Source organism: Hemicordylus capensis, chromosome 1 (assembly GCF_027244095.1).
Source record: "Hemicordylus capensis ecotype Gifberg chromosome 1, rHemCap1.1.pri, whole genome shotgun sequence".
NCBI classification, from domain to species: Eukaryota; Metazoa; Chordata; class Lepidosauria; order Squamata; family Cordylidae; genus Hemicordylus; species Hemicordylus capensis.
Genome location: NC_069657.1, coordinates 290,199,198 through 290,215,949, shown reverse-complemented (window position 1 = coordinate 290,215,949; position 16,752 = coordinate 290,199,198). Strand labels below are relative to the sequence as shown.

The following is a 16,752-nucleotide window of genomic DNA, read 5'->3' as shown; positions in this document are numbered from 1 at the left end:
TCATATGAATTTTAACACATTTGGCCCATGCATTGAGCACTTGTGAGAAGAATCTGTGAGGGAAAGTAAAGCTCTGGGTAAATGGAGAAGCAAATATGTGTATAACAAGTTACATGATCACAACTGTATAAAGTGAACAGTACTTTATAAGAGCAATTTAAAAGTATCTGAATATATTCTAGGAAAGGCAACAGTACAGAGGATGGATCTTCCATGAAATACCACATATATATGGCATATTATCCAGATCAGTAGACCACAAGGACAAATCAGGAACGAACAAGGCACTCAATGAAAAATTTCCTATACAAGTGCCTAAGATTCAGGCTAATTTATATGGAGTCTAAACTTTGGCTAATCATGCAGCTATCTTTTTCGGTCTGACTTTGATGTAATCAGGTTTTGTGCCAAATTAAATGGAACTATTTTGTACCTAGGGAGGCAGCCATATGTTTCCTTTTTCTCTAACAAACTATTTACTGGGTGGTGGGCAATTAACAATAAAATGAGGGGAGTAGGAGCGTTTACTTCTGTGAACCTTATGCTAATCACTGAATTGCAGTAGGCACGTTTCTTTTATCTTTCTTCTTCAAAGATATTCACTATTCTTCATGTCATAATTTTGTCCTTACAGTAGTAAATGACTGAAAAAGATTCCATTAGGATTTTTAAAAAGTAGGACTGATAATGTTAATTTAGACGGAATTAGTGTTAGGTTTGCACAGAATGACATATTAAGCAATCAACAATCTATCCTGTTCATATATTATTCCAACATTCAGATTATCATTAAAGCAATTACATTGGTTTATTGACAATTTCAGTTTAAAAGCTTTTGCCTTATCCATCTTGTATACAGGGACTATGTTCTTAATCTTTAAATACCGCTGCCTTTACAAGCCAGGAGAATAGGGCCTGTTCTTACATTCTAAAAGGCAACTTCTTTCAGGCACTAACCCTTACCAATAATCTCTTCCCCAGCCTTGGGATAAGCTAAGACCTAAACTACATGTTGCCAACGTAATTTCCTATTTTAAAAATATTAATACATGTAGCAGTGGGAGGCTACAAACTTGACAGGAGCACTGGTTAAGTGAGAGGTTACAAAACCCTTACTCCTTAGGCCATTTTAACAAATCAGAACTGCACTCAGTTACTTTCCCCCCTGTGGGGAACAAGAGAGGAATTCCACATCTTTTCCCCTGTGGGGAGAAAGGCAACTGAGGTGGTGGTAGTACCTTAACAACAACAACAAAAAAAAAACAGCTAAAGAGGAAGGAGTGAGTAGCCCTTCTCTCCTCACCTTTGGTGCTCCATGCAAGAGAGCAGCCACCCAGAGCAAGCACACAGTGGGGAAAAGTTATATGCAACTGTGTGGAGCATGCCATTTGGCCTTAGCCTCACAGTGCACCAAGTCTCCAGTTTTCCCCATTATGAAATCACTTTCACTTTCCACAGAGAGCTCTTAATGAAGGCCATAGTTTTTAAAATGGCAATTCTGTATTGTTATTCCTTCAGCATGGCTTGCTGCTATTAACATTCACTTCATCAGTTTTGGCAGTTCCAGCAGACATGCCTTTGGTACCATCTGGTCCCGTTGTGTTGGATTCTTTTCGGTTGGTGCGGCCTGAGGATGTGGACAAGATCCTGGGCAGTGTGCGGGCGACTTCGTGCACTCTTGACCCTTGCCCTTCATGGCTAATAAAAGCTGCCAGGGAGGGGACGGGCAGATGGTTGGAGGTGATCATTAATGCTTCATTAAGGGAGGGCAGGATGCCATCGTGCCTTAAGGAGGCGGTGGTAAGACCTCTATTAAAAAAGCCCTCCCTTGATCCCTCCAACCTGGACAACTATAGACCTGTGTCTAACCTCCCCTTTTTGGGCAAGGTGATAGAGCGTGTGGTGGCGTCCCAGCTGCAGAGGGTCTTGGATGATACGGATTATCTGGACCCTTTTCAATCTGGCTTCCGCCCCGGATATGGGACTGAGACTGCCTTGGTCGCTCTAGTGGATGACCTACGCCGGGAACTAGACAGGGGGAGTGCGTCCCTGTTGGTTCTGCTGGAGCTCTCGGCGGCGTTCGATACCATCGACCATGGTATCCTTCTGGGCCGCCTCTCGAGTATGGGAATCGGAGGCACTGCGTTGCAGTGGTTTCGGTCCTTTCTTGAGGGGAGGGTTCAGAAGGTGGTGCTGGGGGACTACTGCTCGGCCCCGTGGCTGTTGGCCTGTGGTGTCCCGCAATGATCGGTCTTGTCCCCCATGCTGTTTAACATCTACATGAAGCCGCTGGGAGAGGTCATCCGGAGATTTGGACTGAGTTGTCAGCAATATGCGGATGACACTCAGCTCTATCTCTCCTTGTCATCTGATCCTAGGGAGGCGGTGGATGTCCTGAATCGGGGGCTGGAGGCCGTGATGGGTTGGATGTGGGCTAACAAACTGAAATTGAATCGGATAAGACGGAGGTACTGTTGGTCAGTAGGAGAGATCGGGATGAGGAGATTCTACCAGTTCTGGATGGGGTTGCACTCCCCTTGAAGGAGCAAGTACGCAGCTTGGGTGTACTACCGGACCCGGCTCTGCTTTTGGAAGCTCAGGTGGAGGCGGGTGGCCAGGGGTGCCTTTGCACGGCTTTGGCTGGTGCGCCAGCTGCGTCCCTTTCTCGAGAAGGCAGATCTGGCCACGGTTACCCACGCCTTAGTCACGTCGCGGCTGGATTACTGTAACGCGCTCTACGTGGGGCTGCCCTTGAAGAATATCCGGAAACTGCAGCTAGTGCAAAACGCGGCAGCAAGGGTTTTATCCAGAGCTGCCCATTGGGAACATATCACCCCCATTTTGAAAGAGCTGCACTGGCTGCCGGTTCATTTCCGGTCCAATTCAAGGTGCTGGTTTTGACCTTTAAAGCCCTAAACGGTTTGGGCCCGGGGTATTTGAGGGACCGCCTGCTCCCAAGGGTTGCTGCCCGCTTGACAAGGATATCTGAGGGGGCCCTGCTCCGGGTGCTGACAATGAGGGAGGCCCGGCTGTCGTGCACTCGGGACAGGGCCTTCTCTGTTGCTGCCCCCAGACTCTGGAATGCTCTCCCAGTGGCCATTCGTTCCTCGGACTCCATCACAGCTTTTAGAAAGCTTTTAAAGACTTGGCTTTTTACCCAGGTTTTTACATGATCGTTTTCTACTGCGGCTTCTCTGTGTTTTTATTTGTTGTATTGTTTTTATGCCTGTTTTTATACTTTTAACATGATGTTTTAATTGTCTTTTTATTGTATGTTTTTAACTTTTGTAAACCGCCTTGGGGTTATCTTTTTAACGAAAGGCGGTATATAAATGCAAAAATAAATAAATAAATAAATCTGAGAAGGTAATCTAAAAATAAATAAAAACCTCAACATCTGACTCTAAAATACAATATAAAATGAATGTATCATCATTTTCTCACCATCCTAGCTTCCTGCATAAGGTGTTTGAAATAACTTTTCTTTCTGTTCAGTGAAGAATAGATTTCTTATGTCATGGAACTGGTCACGATAGCTTGTAAAGGAGTCTTCCTGTGTGTACTTTGAAAGAGATCAAAAGGCTTTTGGTTCTGTCCCAGCAGATGTCATAGGGTTGCTATCCCTCCAAGACCTGCTTGGGCTCCACAAGAATCAGTATCAAATCTCTAAGTGAGTATTGAAGGCAATCCTGGAGATTTTAATAATTTGATATTGTTAAAAATATTGGAAACAATTCTGGAAACAAAACCTCCAGGAACAGCTTCAGTCAGAGTTGGCAGCTCTAGTGGATGAGCGTGTGTGCAGGCTAGGGATGTACAAACGTGTTCGATGTTGAACTGGTTCAGTTAGACTGTTTGGGATCAAAATGAACTAGCCCCTGTTCGATCTGTCCCCAGAATAAGGGAGGCTGGCAGAGGAGGGGGAAGCACTGTGGGACCCCCCACCACCTCAGACAACTCCCCCACAGGGGGTAAGTGTAAAAAAAAATTAGGTTAAAAAAAACGGTTTGAGGGGGTGTGGACCGAACTGGCCCTCTCTGGTTCAAGTCCAGTTCGGACTCAGACTGAACTGGACCAGCTGGTTCCATGCACACCCCTAGTGCCGGCTATGGGTCATTCTCCTTTACCTACCTGGGGCAGGCATCCCTGGAAATCAGGCACACAGGTAGTTGCCTAGTTTGTCTCTGTGGCCAGGCTGGGTCTTTATATGTGCCTGTTAACACAGACACAGGTGTTGTTTTACAAGTAGGCCCCCAAATTCCACCAGTCTGCCCTGCCACATGTTCCTACCTTTTACAAAATAGGTCTAGCAAGTAGAGATGTGTGAATAGTTTGAAGGGGGTTTGGTTCTATGTCGAACCATTTCAGTTCAATGTTTCTGAGGTCAAACTGAACCCCACGTTAGGTTCAACCCTGGACTCCCGCAGGGAGGCCCCGTGAAGGTTCCCTCTTCCCCCGCCAGCCTCGGTCATCACCGCCGCAGCCCAGTTTACAGCTTTTTTTGGCCCATTCGAGCCTCCGTATGTTGGCCATTTTGTCTGCCACCATGCATGCCTGAACAGGCCGAAAAATGTGGCTGAACGGGCTGAAAAAAGCCGTGATGACCGAGGCAGGTGGGGGGAGGGGGAGGGGGGACGTTTGTGGACACACAAACACCCCCACAGCCTAGAGGAAGCCCCCCAAAGGGGCTAAAGGTAAAACAAATTCACGAAGCCCCCCCCCCAGACCGGATTGGGGGGTTGAAGGGGTAACGGACCAAACCAGTCTGGTCAGGTTTGAGTCTGGTCTGGACTCAAACCAAACTGGGCCAGCTGGTTCTGTGCACATCCCTACTAGCAAGCATCTAACATGGTAGGAATTGTTACTTGCTTTGCATTAGCCAAAGAGAAGAGGTAATTACAGGATACGTTTACATTTCAGGCTCGTAGTGAAGCAATGTGTGTGCACTGCCTGTTATCAACATCCTGTGGAAGGAAAAAGCTGTCTCATGGCAAATACAGCTGAGCAATTAGCACTTGCCTACTTTCCATACCCTTGAGAAGAGGGAGCCACCGCTAGTGCATGCGCGCACACACACACACATCATCTGCTACCCTCCCGTCAAAAACTCATTGGAGCAGCATCAGGCCAAAGCATCAAGTGTATGAATGTGAGTGTGAGAGAGGGGGAGGTATTTATTTGTTTGTTTGTTTGTTTGTTTGTTTGTTTGTTGCATTTCTATACTGCCTTTCATTAAAACAATCTCAAGGTGGTAGGCAGGTAGGGGTGGTGGTAGAGCTGGTTTTATTTTTAAAGAGGCTGAAATATGAAGCAGATCCTAGTTAGATTACTTTCAAATCTTTTGTAGCACAGATATCCTGACAGTTTGAGGAGTTCTGTACATGCTTCCACCCACAACTTTTAAAGTTGACATATATCCTACTTTGCTTCTTTTTAAATTTAGTCAACAAAACTCTGTACAGGTAGCCCCTGCTATCCACAGGGGTTCCGTTCCCGCCGATTTCCACAGATAATGAAACTGCGGATAAAAGGGGCATTAGGTGATGGGGGGTTAAGCAAAAAAGAGGGCAAAATGCATGAAAAAGAACTAAAATGTCAGAAATCGTGTGTGTGTGTGTGTGTGTGTGTGTGTGTGTGCGCGCGCGCCCTAGTGGCTGTACTGGTCAAAGACCGAAATAAAGACTATGATTATGCTCTGTGGGTCCCCAGGTGTCCAGCAATGCCCCCCCCCAAATGCTTTTTGCCTATTTTTCTGAGAAGAAAATTTAAAGAATTTAATGCAGAAAATAAATTCTTTTTTCACACAAATGAGCCACAAAATGGCTCCTTTTTTCAAAATGGTGATTGGAAATTACCTCGGAGGTCATTTCCAGCCACCCCAAAACCACAGATATGTGAAAATTAACCCTTTAAAAACCACACCACCACCACCACCACCACCACCCCCCGCGTATACTGAAGTCAGGTGTCCATTGTCTGACCGGGATATGTGAAAATGCGATTGCTGGGACTGTGTGTGCCAAGGTCCACTTGTACTCCTGGTGTCTAGTTAACAGCCAGTTATAGATGATGACCCAGGGAGAACAGAGGAACTCTTCAAATAGAAAAGGTGAAATAAATCCACACAAGACAATCCCAAACATGTAGACAAGAAAAAGCATCTCTTTTGCAAAAAAGAAACAAAAAAACCCTAACAAAAACCAAGCACATGTTATTCTGAATGTATGCCTAGCTTGCATACAGATTGGCTGGATTGTGTTTTATATTATTTTCTTCATTATCCATATTGGAGACATCATTTATGATAACAAAAGTATTCACTTTTTAAAAATGTCAATATGCAAACAAAATTCTTTTATATAGATGAGACCATAATTACAGATTCTACAGAATTCTCACAGTCAATAGATGTATATTGAATGCCCATAAAATATAGGATTATATACATAAATGTAGGATTTCTCTGTATTGTGCTTCTTCACAATAATACCACAGTTTTTCTATTGTTGGTTTCATTTCATATCACTTCTTTTGAATCCTGACAAATTCGTTCCCCATTCTTCAGTTTAAAACTCCTTCTCAGTACTAATTCACTGGGAATAAGATGTAGTGCACTTCGTACAGACACTGATTGTTTCCTTTAGAAATATTGTGAACTATTTTGTTTAAGGTTATTGTTACTTATTACAGGACAATAAATCACTTTTCTGATAGCATCCATTTAAACTGAGCAAGTAAGAATATGGTCAACAACATTTTCTTTCCAATACTGTACAGTATTATTAGTTTTGGTAAAACATGAATAAATGGTGTGTGTGGGGGGGGAACTACTCTGCATCAGTGAGACTCACACAAGTAAGGTATAGGAGAGGCTTACTTTTGGTGATCTCCAAGAGCTCTTTGTCCCATAGATTTTAATAATGACTCCGGTCGGACTGCTACCTTTGGTGATGTTTTGGGGCTAGTATCAGAATCTCCGCTCTCCTCATCTCCCATGGCTTTAATATAACTTCCACTTCTCATCCTTCTGCAGGGAATCTCCTCATCTTTTCCACCAGCAGGGTACCCTCCCCATTCATCTTGAGGCACCTAGTACAGTATATTACAACACGCACAAAACCGAAGAATAAGCATTCATTATAAATAATAAGCATTTGCTCTTACACAAATGTGAGCTTAGCCTAGTCCTAGTTAAGTCACAAAGCCATTTGCTCTATATTGTATTTCAACTGGCATAAATACAGATCAACATTTAAACAAGTGGCAACATATTATGGTGGCATATAACCAGATCAGGAATTGGACATCTGTAGTGAGGAGAATTTACCATATCTTTCTTCTTCAGATGTCTCACTAGATGCAGATATGTAAGTAAATTCTACTTATCGCATACATGGCTGAGACATAGGTTGGGTTCTACACTTTGATGTACGCTCACTCTGGAAAGTTGCCATTTGATAAATGGAAATCTATACTTGTCCATTCACAGCCTTCAGAGAAACCCATGAACACCAAGACCCAGGAGACCTGCACTGAGAAATATGCATTGAGTTATATGCTTAATACATAATCTGAAGGAAACTAGAGCAAACCTAACACAATGTGTAACTATTTATTTATTTATTTATTTATTTAATACATTTGTATAGCACCCACTACCAAAGTCTCTAGATGGTTTACAGCATAAAACAAACCAAAAACAAAACAAAACATATAAAAACCAGATTAAAATATCCATTAAAACACCAACTAAATAAAAAGCTTGACTGGAGATATGTGCCTTTAGTTGTTTCCCTAAAAGCCGACAGGGATGGAGCAGCTCTAATCTCAGCAGGAAGTGCGTTCCATAGTCCTGGGGCAACTCCAGAGAAGGCAAGCCTTCGAGTCTCCACCAGACTCAAATTCCACAATGCAGTCTCTTCCAAAATGACCACAGTGGTGTGAATTTGTTGATTAGTATCAAAGTTTAACAGTACTTAAAACAATTCTGAACTAGAGATGTAAAATTTCCAGAAATTTTGAAGTCATGGGAGGAAAAAGCTGTTTTTCCTGCCCCCCTCCCCCGGAAAAAATGGAAACTTTGTGAAAAATTGAGATATATGCAATACTTTTTTTCTAGCACTTTAAAAAAAATGAGTCTAAAGTTTCATTGTGACTTTAACCTGCTTTGCTCATAGCATCGATCATGTATGGTATCTAAGATTTAGAAGTACTGTATCATTATCAGCAGTTTCTGCTTCTTCTGATCCTTCGTTTTTATCATCTTAGTGACTTATGAAAACTTAATTGCCTATATTGAGACAAGCTTCTCTATCTTTTCATATGTTCCTTTATTTCCTGATCTGGTATAATTCCAAACATAGAACAGTTTCTTTCACATGCTGTAAAAGATGGAGGAATCTAAAGCAAGCAAGAAGCTTGGAAGAGCAAAGGCCAGGACCCTCTCCTCGTATGAATATAGCTGAATACCTTTTTAAAAAATTTGTTCATAATTCCCAAAGAAAATATTTCATAATCCAGGTCCCCCCCCCATTTTTTTTTAATCGAAAAAAGTCATTTGAAAAAAAATGGGAGAACCCTTAAAAATATATATATTTCGGGGCCTTCACATCTCTACTCTGGACATACGTAAAAAATAAAGATCTTGGAAACTTGGAAACATTTTGTAGAGGGGGATGTAGTAGAAAGCGTTAATTCCGAGACAAAATATAGACACTGGATGATTTCATTAAGACGTGCTTTTGTGTTAGCATTAGTTGAAATAAAGCTCTGAGTAAACACTGACCAGCTCATTTTTTCCTATGGGGTAGAAATATAGGGGCAGATGAAGCCATTTCCCTTTTATCCTTCACTTCCCTGCCCCACTCTTTCTTGCACCAGTCCATCTAAAGAGAAAATGTTAACGGCAGCAGCTTTCCACACATGTAAAACAAAGAGGCATGTTTTAAAAATGGCGATTCTCTTTATTTAATAGGGGGAGAGCAACTGGCCATATCCATCCCCAATACAGCATCCCTCCAGTGGTTTCTGCTGGTATTTGCCTTATGTTTCTTTTAAGATGGTGAGCCTTTGGGGGACAGGGAGCCATTTTAAAATTTATATCTATATAAATCAAATACCCTGGTTGTCTGAGCCATTTTATACACCTGGTGGCTGCTTTCTGATGAAGATCCTGCCATCACGTATAATACTGCCAAGTTCTGCGTGGCAGCGTGCAGGATTCATTGGACCCTGACAGCCTCCAGGCTCTGCCCAGAGAGTGAGCCACTCACAGCCCTGCTACAGTATATGCCAGTAGTATAGTAAACAAATGTTTAAGCCCACACTTGTATTTTTATCCTTTTAACACAGTAATCTGTAATCAGCTTTTATTATAACCTTTAATATAGTATCACTTTATATCTATTTTATATATATAGTATCATTTGTATGATTTTTAATATAGTATTAATTTATAATATATAATATATTATCATTTATAATCTAGTATCATGTTAATATAATATCATTTTAATATAACTCTTATAATCAATTTTAATATAGTTCTGTACCTAGTTAGATTTTAATGATACCGCAGGTTTACAGCCTCTTTATCTAGGTCTTATACCCTTCAGTGGTAGATTTTATAACTCTACAGTGCTTTATTTGCTGAAGTTTATAAAAAAGGCATAGTAATATACAAAAGGCATAGTAATATAAAAGCAATTGCTATTGCTTTTATATTACTATGCCTTATACCCTTTTGTATCATTTTATGCTGTTCTAAGACCATAATAAAGAAAGATGATGATCCCTCTATAAACCACTTTGGGAACTTTGTTGAAAAGCTGTATAAAAATATTTGTCGTATATTAGACTGGAAACCATGGTGTAATTCAGATTAACTTTAGAGTGGAGATGTCATCAATCTACACAACACTGCTGTTAATGAGATGTACATACAGATGCCTACTGGTTTTCCTGTATATATTGGTAGTCATCTTTGGTACACAGAAGCCCTTTCCGTGGATTTGTTTTTGCACCCAGCATCCACACACAATACAGCAATCTTATTAATAGGAAGATTGTGAGCTCTTTGGGGACAGGGAGATTGTGAGCCCTTTGGGGACAAGGAGCCATCTTATTTGTTTATTATTTCTCTCTGTAAACTGCCCTGAGCCATTTTTGGAAGGGCGGTATAGAAATCAATCAATCAATCAATCAATCAAATAAATAAATAAGAGTGATGTTAATTCTTCATGGTAACATATTTTGCAGTGACTTAAAAAAAGGTTTTAAGTTTTATAATAAACAAACATAGGCAATAGTTAGTAATAAAAACAATTAATAAAGAAAAACAATGATCTAAGATTATCATTTTCCCTTTGCCAGGTAAGGGGTAACCAAAAACTAATAGCCATGTTTATATACCTCAGCTGACATTCTAATGAAGCACCAGTGCCATGGGAGAAGCACTGGTGTGGCAGCAGTTCTTTCTAAGAGTTCCAGACCAACTCTGCACCAATACTAGCGCATTTATGTGGGATTTTCAGCAACCTCCCCTTCCCCTAGAAGCTCTCTATATAATAACATTCTGAATATACATCCCTGAAGCCTGTACAACCTGCAGAGACATATTTTCAGGTGGCACTTGGGGAAGGGGAGGTTGTCGAATTTTGCCCCATTTGTTGAACTTTTCAGTAGCACCAGTGCTTCTCCCATTGCATCGGCATTTCATTAGTCAGGATGTCAGCCCTTATAGAAATTGGAAAAGGTTAAGAAAGAGAGGAAAAGAGAAAGAGAGAGAGAGACTTTAAATTAAGCACAGTGACCAGCATTCAGACTAAGAAGTATCGATGCTATAGGACAAGCACCAGTGTAGCACAAACAGAGGTGTGCGAGCTGGCTCAGTTGAAGCTGGGCTCGATGTCAAACCAGCTTGGCAGGTTGGGGGTCAAACTGGTCCATCCTTGACCAGTCCAAGTTTGAAACAAACCAGGCCCAGTTTGAACCAAGCCAGTTTGGAGATCTACTAGTAAAGGGGAATCTGGTGAGGATTCCCCTTTACCAGTAAAGGGGTAGGAGCTTCCCTAAACCTAGAGAGGGGTGGGAGGGGAATCATGTAGTACTTACAAGAACTAGCAGAAGTGGTGGCAGCTCTCCTCATCCTCATGGGACTCCCCCAGTGTAGCCTGGGCCATTGGCGGTGTGGTTTGGGCCTCTGGACACGTGCAGGGGCCGTTTTAGTGATCTCTGCCCATGTGCAGAGGCCATTTGCTTGACCACAGCGGTGAGTGAGAGATTTTGACAGCACTTTGTGCCCTGGAAGCACTCCCTTGCCAACCAAAAATATGTCCCTGAGGGCTGTGCAACTCTCAGGGACATATTTTTGGGTGATCGCTTCTGGGGAAGGGAAGGTTGTTGAAATTTGCTGTCTTCTGCTGCATGAGTGGTAGAGCTCAGTTAATAGATCTCGTCAGAAACATTTGTGTTTCTCCCATAGCCCCAGTGCTTTGTTAGTCTCAATATCAGCCACTATCTCCAGTATCACATTGTCATTTGTAATTACGTTATTCCAGAGTTCCATATTTTTGTCAACCAAATATTTACTACTGGTAACTGAAACTGTCTCCAATCCTTTGCCACCAGTATTCTTGTAGTTGTTAGCATTCTTGCTACTAACCGCTTCTGTTTAAATTTAATTGGCTGATTAAAAAAACACTGTCACATGTTTTGGGTTTCCTGGCATTTTACAGTCTACAATATCAGTTCATGAGTTGAGAACTTACAATTATAAACTGCTTGATTGTTTTGTTGTTGATATTAATCAACTGATCATTAGTTATATCCAAATTAAACTCCCACTTTTCCTTTAGTCTACTGGGTCCCATTAATACTTGCTCCTTTGTACCCATTCATTGTTCAAATTAGTTGTTTGTATTAATGTTCGTACAATGTTTGTATAATGATCATATCGGTCATTATACTTTGAATATAGCTATCAAGCTGTAGATACTAGAAAAAAGGAAGTCTCTCGCTTTGAATCTGATTTTTAAAATAATCTTTGTCTTATTCAATTTCCTCTCAAAGGCTGGCATACAGACTAAGTTCTTGTGCAACAAAGTCACGCTAGTACAAGAAAATAATGTAGCTGTGCAAAGTCACAGGGCTTCTTGGAATTACACTCTTGCATAAAAGTTCCTAGCACAACATTTATTTAATTTAATTTATTTATTTATTTGATTTCTATACCATATGTGGTACACATATGAGGTGTACCACAGGTTGTGCACCTCATTGCACCAGTGCAAACATGTTTGTGTTTGTGCAACACTAGTCTCAAATGTAAACTACAGACTTAGCATAGTTAGCCAACACAACAGTCTTGCACTCACGCAACGTATTTGCACAAGTACTTTCTTAGTCTTTTGCCAGACCACATTTATTGCTTCTAATCACAACACACTCAACAAAGATAAAGAAATACCAAGGTCTAATTGTTCCATGGGGAGAGTCATCTTTAAATTTCTTGAATGTCAATATTAAAGCATTTAACACAGCAGATTAATGACATTTAATAATTCATGGAATTGCCAGCCCCCCTCTCAAATGTTTGCCATTTTATTGTTTTCACCTTTACTGTGGAGACTTGTAATTCCAAATAAATTTGTTAATCAAGGCTTGGATTTTATTCCATTTTTTCTGTGAAATCATCAAATGCAGAGCCAACAAACAAACAAACATTAGGGTAAGTTTTTCATTTTGGCTACAACAACTGTTTTCATTCAAGATAATTTACATTTGGCCCATTTTTGTCATTTCTGAAATGCCTGCATAGTTAGTAAAATTAATTCCCCTTGATTATCTTTGGAATCCACAGATGTCAGCACTGTTTCCAACTTTGTACCCAAGTGAAAATAAGTGTGATGATTTAGTTCATTAGCTCTCTAGTAGTTACAACTGTCTAATTGCAAGGCTATCATACTAACTCACAGGATTTTAACATCATTCAGAATGAACTGAGGTCAAGGCAAGATTGGAAATATATAGTGCAAATTGTACATGTACATTACCTACGTGTTACATGTGGCTTATACTTTCTAAATTTTTAACATTTGGCTCCTAACTGTGCAAGGCTTTTAATCAAATACCCATCCTGGATTCAGTGAGGCTGTTCTCATTGTGGGGGGGAATTAATATTAAGAAACAGCAACAACATACAGATCATAGACATTACATTATGGAAATAGTTACAATACCAAACCAGCATTATCGACATTCTATGTACCAAGATGTGTTTGAATGTATTGTTTTTCTGAGCTAATGTTTCTCGTAAGCTAGTCTGCTCTTCCAAATTCCCAATGCAGATTATTTGTTTTGCTAAATCCCTAATCAGAGTGTATATTTTAATTCTCTTCTAAGAAATCTTGGATGTTCTGCATTGAAAGCTTGACTCCCCATTTGTATAGCTCCTGTCCCTACCTACAGGCTAGCCTTTGGTCCAAAAGATCCCAAGAGTCTAGCCCTATGTGCCGCAATACGAGTCCTAATCAGATAACTTTTAACAAAGTCCACTCCGTGCATGGAGTGGGGAGCATGGCAGCAGGCCATGGACCAGCCTCTACACTCCAGCTGTACTTTGTGTACAGAATCTACACCTGTTCAAGATGTATGCTCCCACTGGAAACGCCAGATTTTAGAGGTTTCTAACTGTGTGGAGAGATTCCATGACACATGCCTTGTATGTAGATAGGCTTTTTGCACAAAGTATGATTCATGTAGGGGTGACAGGAACCATGATCCCATTGAGCATACCTTATTACAAATGACCAGAGTTAGTGTGTCTGTGCTGCTTCTCAGGTGCTAAGAAAGAGAAAATACCTTGGCTGCTATAGTACTATATACCAATTTAGAAGCACAGTAAGGAATTTGGATTCTAGCTTTTTTGTTTTTGTTGCTAAAACTCTTTCACTGGATTATAGAAAATCAATTTATATCACAACAACAAACACGTTTCATGCCAGGAAAAGCCATTTTAGACAACTTCTACATTGTGCCTTACCTGAGTGGTGCAACCTGGCAATCATTCCTTCCTCCTCCAGTCAGGCTGAGGATCAAGAGAGCCTGAATGGAGGAGGTAATTAAAGTTAACTGGAGGAGTGAAAGGTGAATCTGCTGCAATTGTCGAATTTCTGTCCTGACATTTAGTATCGTAAATGGCATTTGGGGGAAGCACTGTGTCTTGTAGAGATGCATCAAGAAGAAATTCATCAGGTGCCTCTCTAGCCAGTGACTGAGGAAGCTGCACCTCCTGAATTTTTGCTTGGACACATCTCTCTCCAGCCCAGTGATGATCTGAAAAACCAAGGCAAAGTGTGGGTGCATGGAACCTAATTCGAAAGCCAGCATAATATATGAAACTGTTTAAAGTCTTTACTGCTTATATTATCTTAACTACTTCTACAGTTTTTAGAGCATGAATGAAAATTGTAAGCACCTTAAGTTTCATCTTAAACCAAAGCTGTTGTTTTTAATATTTTAATTTACTTCTTTTCATTTAATATACAGTTGGTCACAATCTTCCCCCGATGTCTGATTGAACCTGAAAGTGAAAATGTGGTGGGGAGGTACTATAATGGCCCTGAAGAATATTCTTTCAGCAATGATGTAAATTTTCTCACTTTAAGTGATGAATAAAATGAAGTCTTCACTTTGGAATTTCAACCTGCATCTCAGCTGATCATGTTTACATTGTCAAGACCTTAATCAGTTTATTTGGTAACAGATTAATAATTGTTTATGTATCTGAAATGTTACTTAAAACTTCAGCATCCCTGATATGTCAGTTCTCCTTAAGTATGACATATCGCAAAGGCCTGCTATACTACATAAGGAAGCATATTTCCCCCTCTTTCTTTTATTCATTCAGAATACTAGTAACATTCTGTATACATGTTGGAAAATATCAAAGTGGCTCTATGGCTTATGAAAATATTTATTGGTGCCTGAAATTCCCATCTGCAGGGTTTGCATCTGCTAATTGAGAATAATTACCCTAATTACCTACTTGCATATAGCAATGAGTGCAGAGATCTATAATGCCGAAAATGCCTTTTCCCTGCTCCACAAGTTAAATCTTTGCATCTGCAGGTTGTTTTCCCCGTACACAGGAATTCATATGGTAGTGTGCCATCCAAAGTTCAGAACCTGAGTTCTGAACAGAAGTCATGCCTTGCATGAAAAAAGGCACACATCTCACTTCAACGCACTTGCAACGTGCAGCTGGTTCTTTGTCTGGATTTTTAGTTGTGTTCTTCAGGGCGTTTTCCAGATTACACGCTGCAACAGTTTTGCAACGTGTCCGTTAAGCTCCCTTCTGCATTTCTCATGTTGTGACACTGTGGTTGCTGCGCTGTCACCAGAGTGCTGTACATATTTCTGATGCCTTGATTCAGGGTTTATTGATGTGTTTTGTCCCTTTAATGTTGTAAAAGTGTTGCAGGAATGTGCTGTGTTTTCCCATTGTATGGAGGCTTCCCCCATGCTTGATGCGCTGCAGCGCAGTGTGGTCTGGACAGTGCACTTGGGTTTGCTGATTTTTAAAGCCTCTTTCTGCCCATTCCTGAAATAATGTTGCCACCTATGTAAAATTATTATTATTATTATTATTACAACATGAGTTGTTTTGCAAGGGTGCAATCCACAATGGTGCAAGGATGCAACTCGTTTCTCAACTGCTTTCAGCTCACGTTTTTCATTAAGACTTTTTTTGGGGGGAGGACACATTCACACTGTGGATTTGCTGGCTCATTCAGCGGATCGAGGCTCTGTTGATATGTAAAGCCACACAATATATTTTTCTTAATTTATTGTCGCCTCTTGGTTTTTCATTTCTGCCTTCGGCCCTAGGTTTAAGTCACATTTGTCTCTGGAATTTGATAGATAAAGCCAATTTCATATATATATATATATAGAGAGAGAGAGAGAGAGAGAGAGAGAGACAGTTGATCCCATTGGTCTCATGTCCCACATGTTCGGTGCTTCTGCTTGCGCATAGGAGAAAATGGCACCTTTGCACAAAAGCACAGAGAATTTTTTTTTTTAAAGAGTTAATCACATCAGCAGTTCCCCACCACCTCTGTGACCTATTGGCTGGAAATGGAGGGGGGCAGTGAATGCCATCCAGGTGGAATATTGACACTACCTGCATGGAAAATCTGCTGCAGTGGCAGGCAATATGTACGGCCCAAACCCTGTCATGTTGCATAGAAAACTGCAACAAAGTTGCTGCATTCACGGTTTTAAATCGCTGCCATACTCTGCTGTACTTTGCAATAATTTAACCGTTTCAAATCTCATAATCCGGAAAACGCCCAGGTGACAAGCTGCTATTTAATAACATCTACATGAAAATGCTTTGGAAGCTTGTCTGAAGATTTGGGTGACACAATGCTACCAATATGTAGATTCCCCTTCCTTGAAAGAGCACACCACTGATACCCATACCTCAGACATGCCACATTTGGATTATTGTAACAGGTTCTATGTGGACACAACCTTTAAAAGGTATTTGTAAACTTCATTTAGTGCTAAATGAGGCTACCAGGTTTGTATCTGAGGCCACTCAGCTGGATCGTATCATCCCAATACTGGAAGAACTGCAGCTGTTCTGGCTAAATGCCTTATACTCAGAAATTGGAAGTTAAAGACACTCCTGAGATAGAACAGTGGATTTCTGATTTACTGCTTTTAGGTGCTTGTGAAAAAATTGCT

The 16,752-nt window shown here is 40.9% G+C and overlaps 1 protein-coding gene and 1 long non-coding RNA gene across 16 annotated transcripts in view; one reads left to right on the top strand and one right to left on the bottom strand.

The window, feature by feature from the left end:
* The window catches only part of LOC128340691 (uncharacterized), a 64,909-nt gene extending 49,370 nt beyond the window's left edge, over positions 1-15,539 (top strand). The window contains exon 3 of the long non-coding RNA XR_008313891.1: positions 14,548-15,539. This is a non-coding gene — a long non-coding RNA (uncharacterized LOC128340691). The remainder of the gene's footprint in view (positions 1-14,547) is intronic.
* Positions 1-16,752, bottom strand: part of DLGAP2 (DLG associated protein 2) — a 691,732-nt gene that overhangs the window by 79,005 nt on the left and 595,975 nt on the right. For all 15 annotated transcript variants that reach the window (XM_053286136.1, XM_053286148.1, XM_053286135.1 and 12 more), the window contains one exon: positions 6,878-7,089. In XM_053286136.1, coding sequence (XP_053142111.1) covers positions 6,878-7,089 — 212 coding nt within the window. The remainder of the gene's footprint in view (positions 1-6,877; positions 7,090-16,752) is intronic.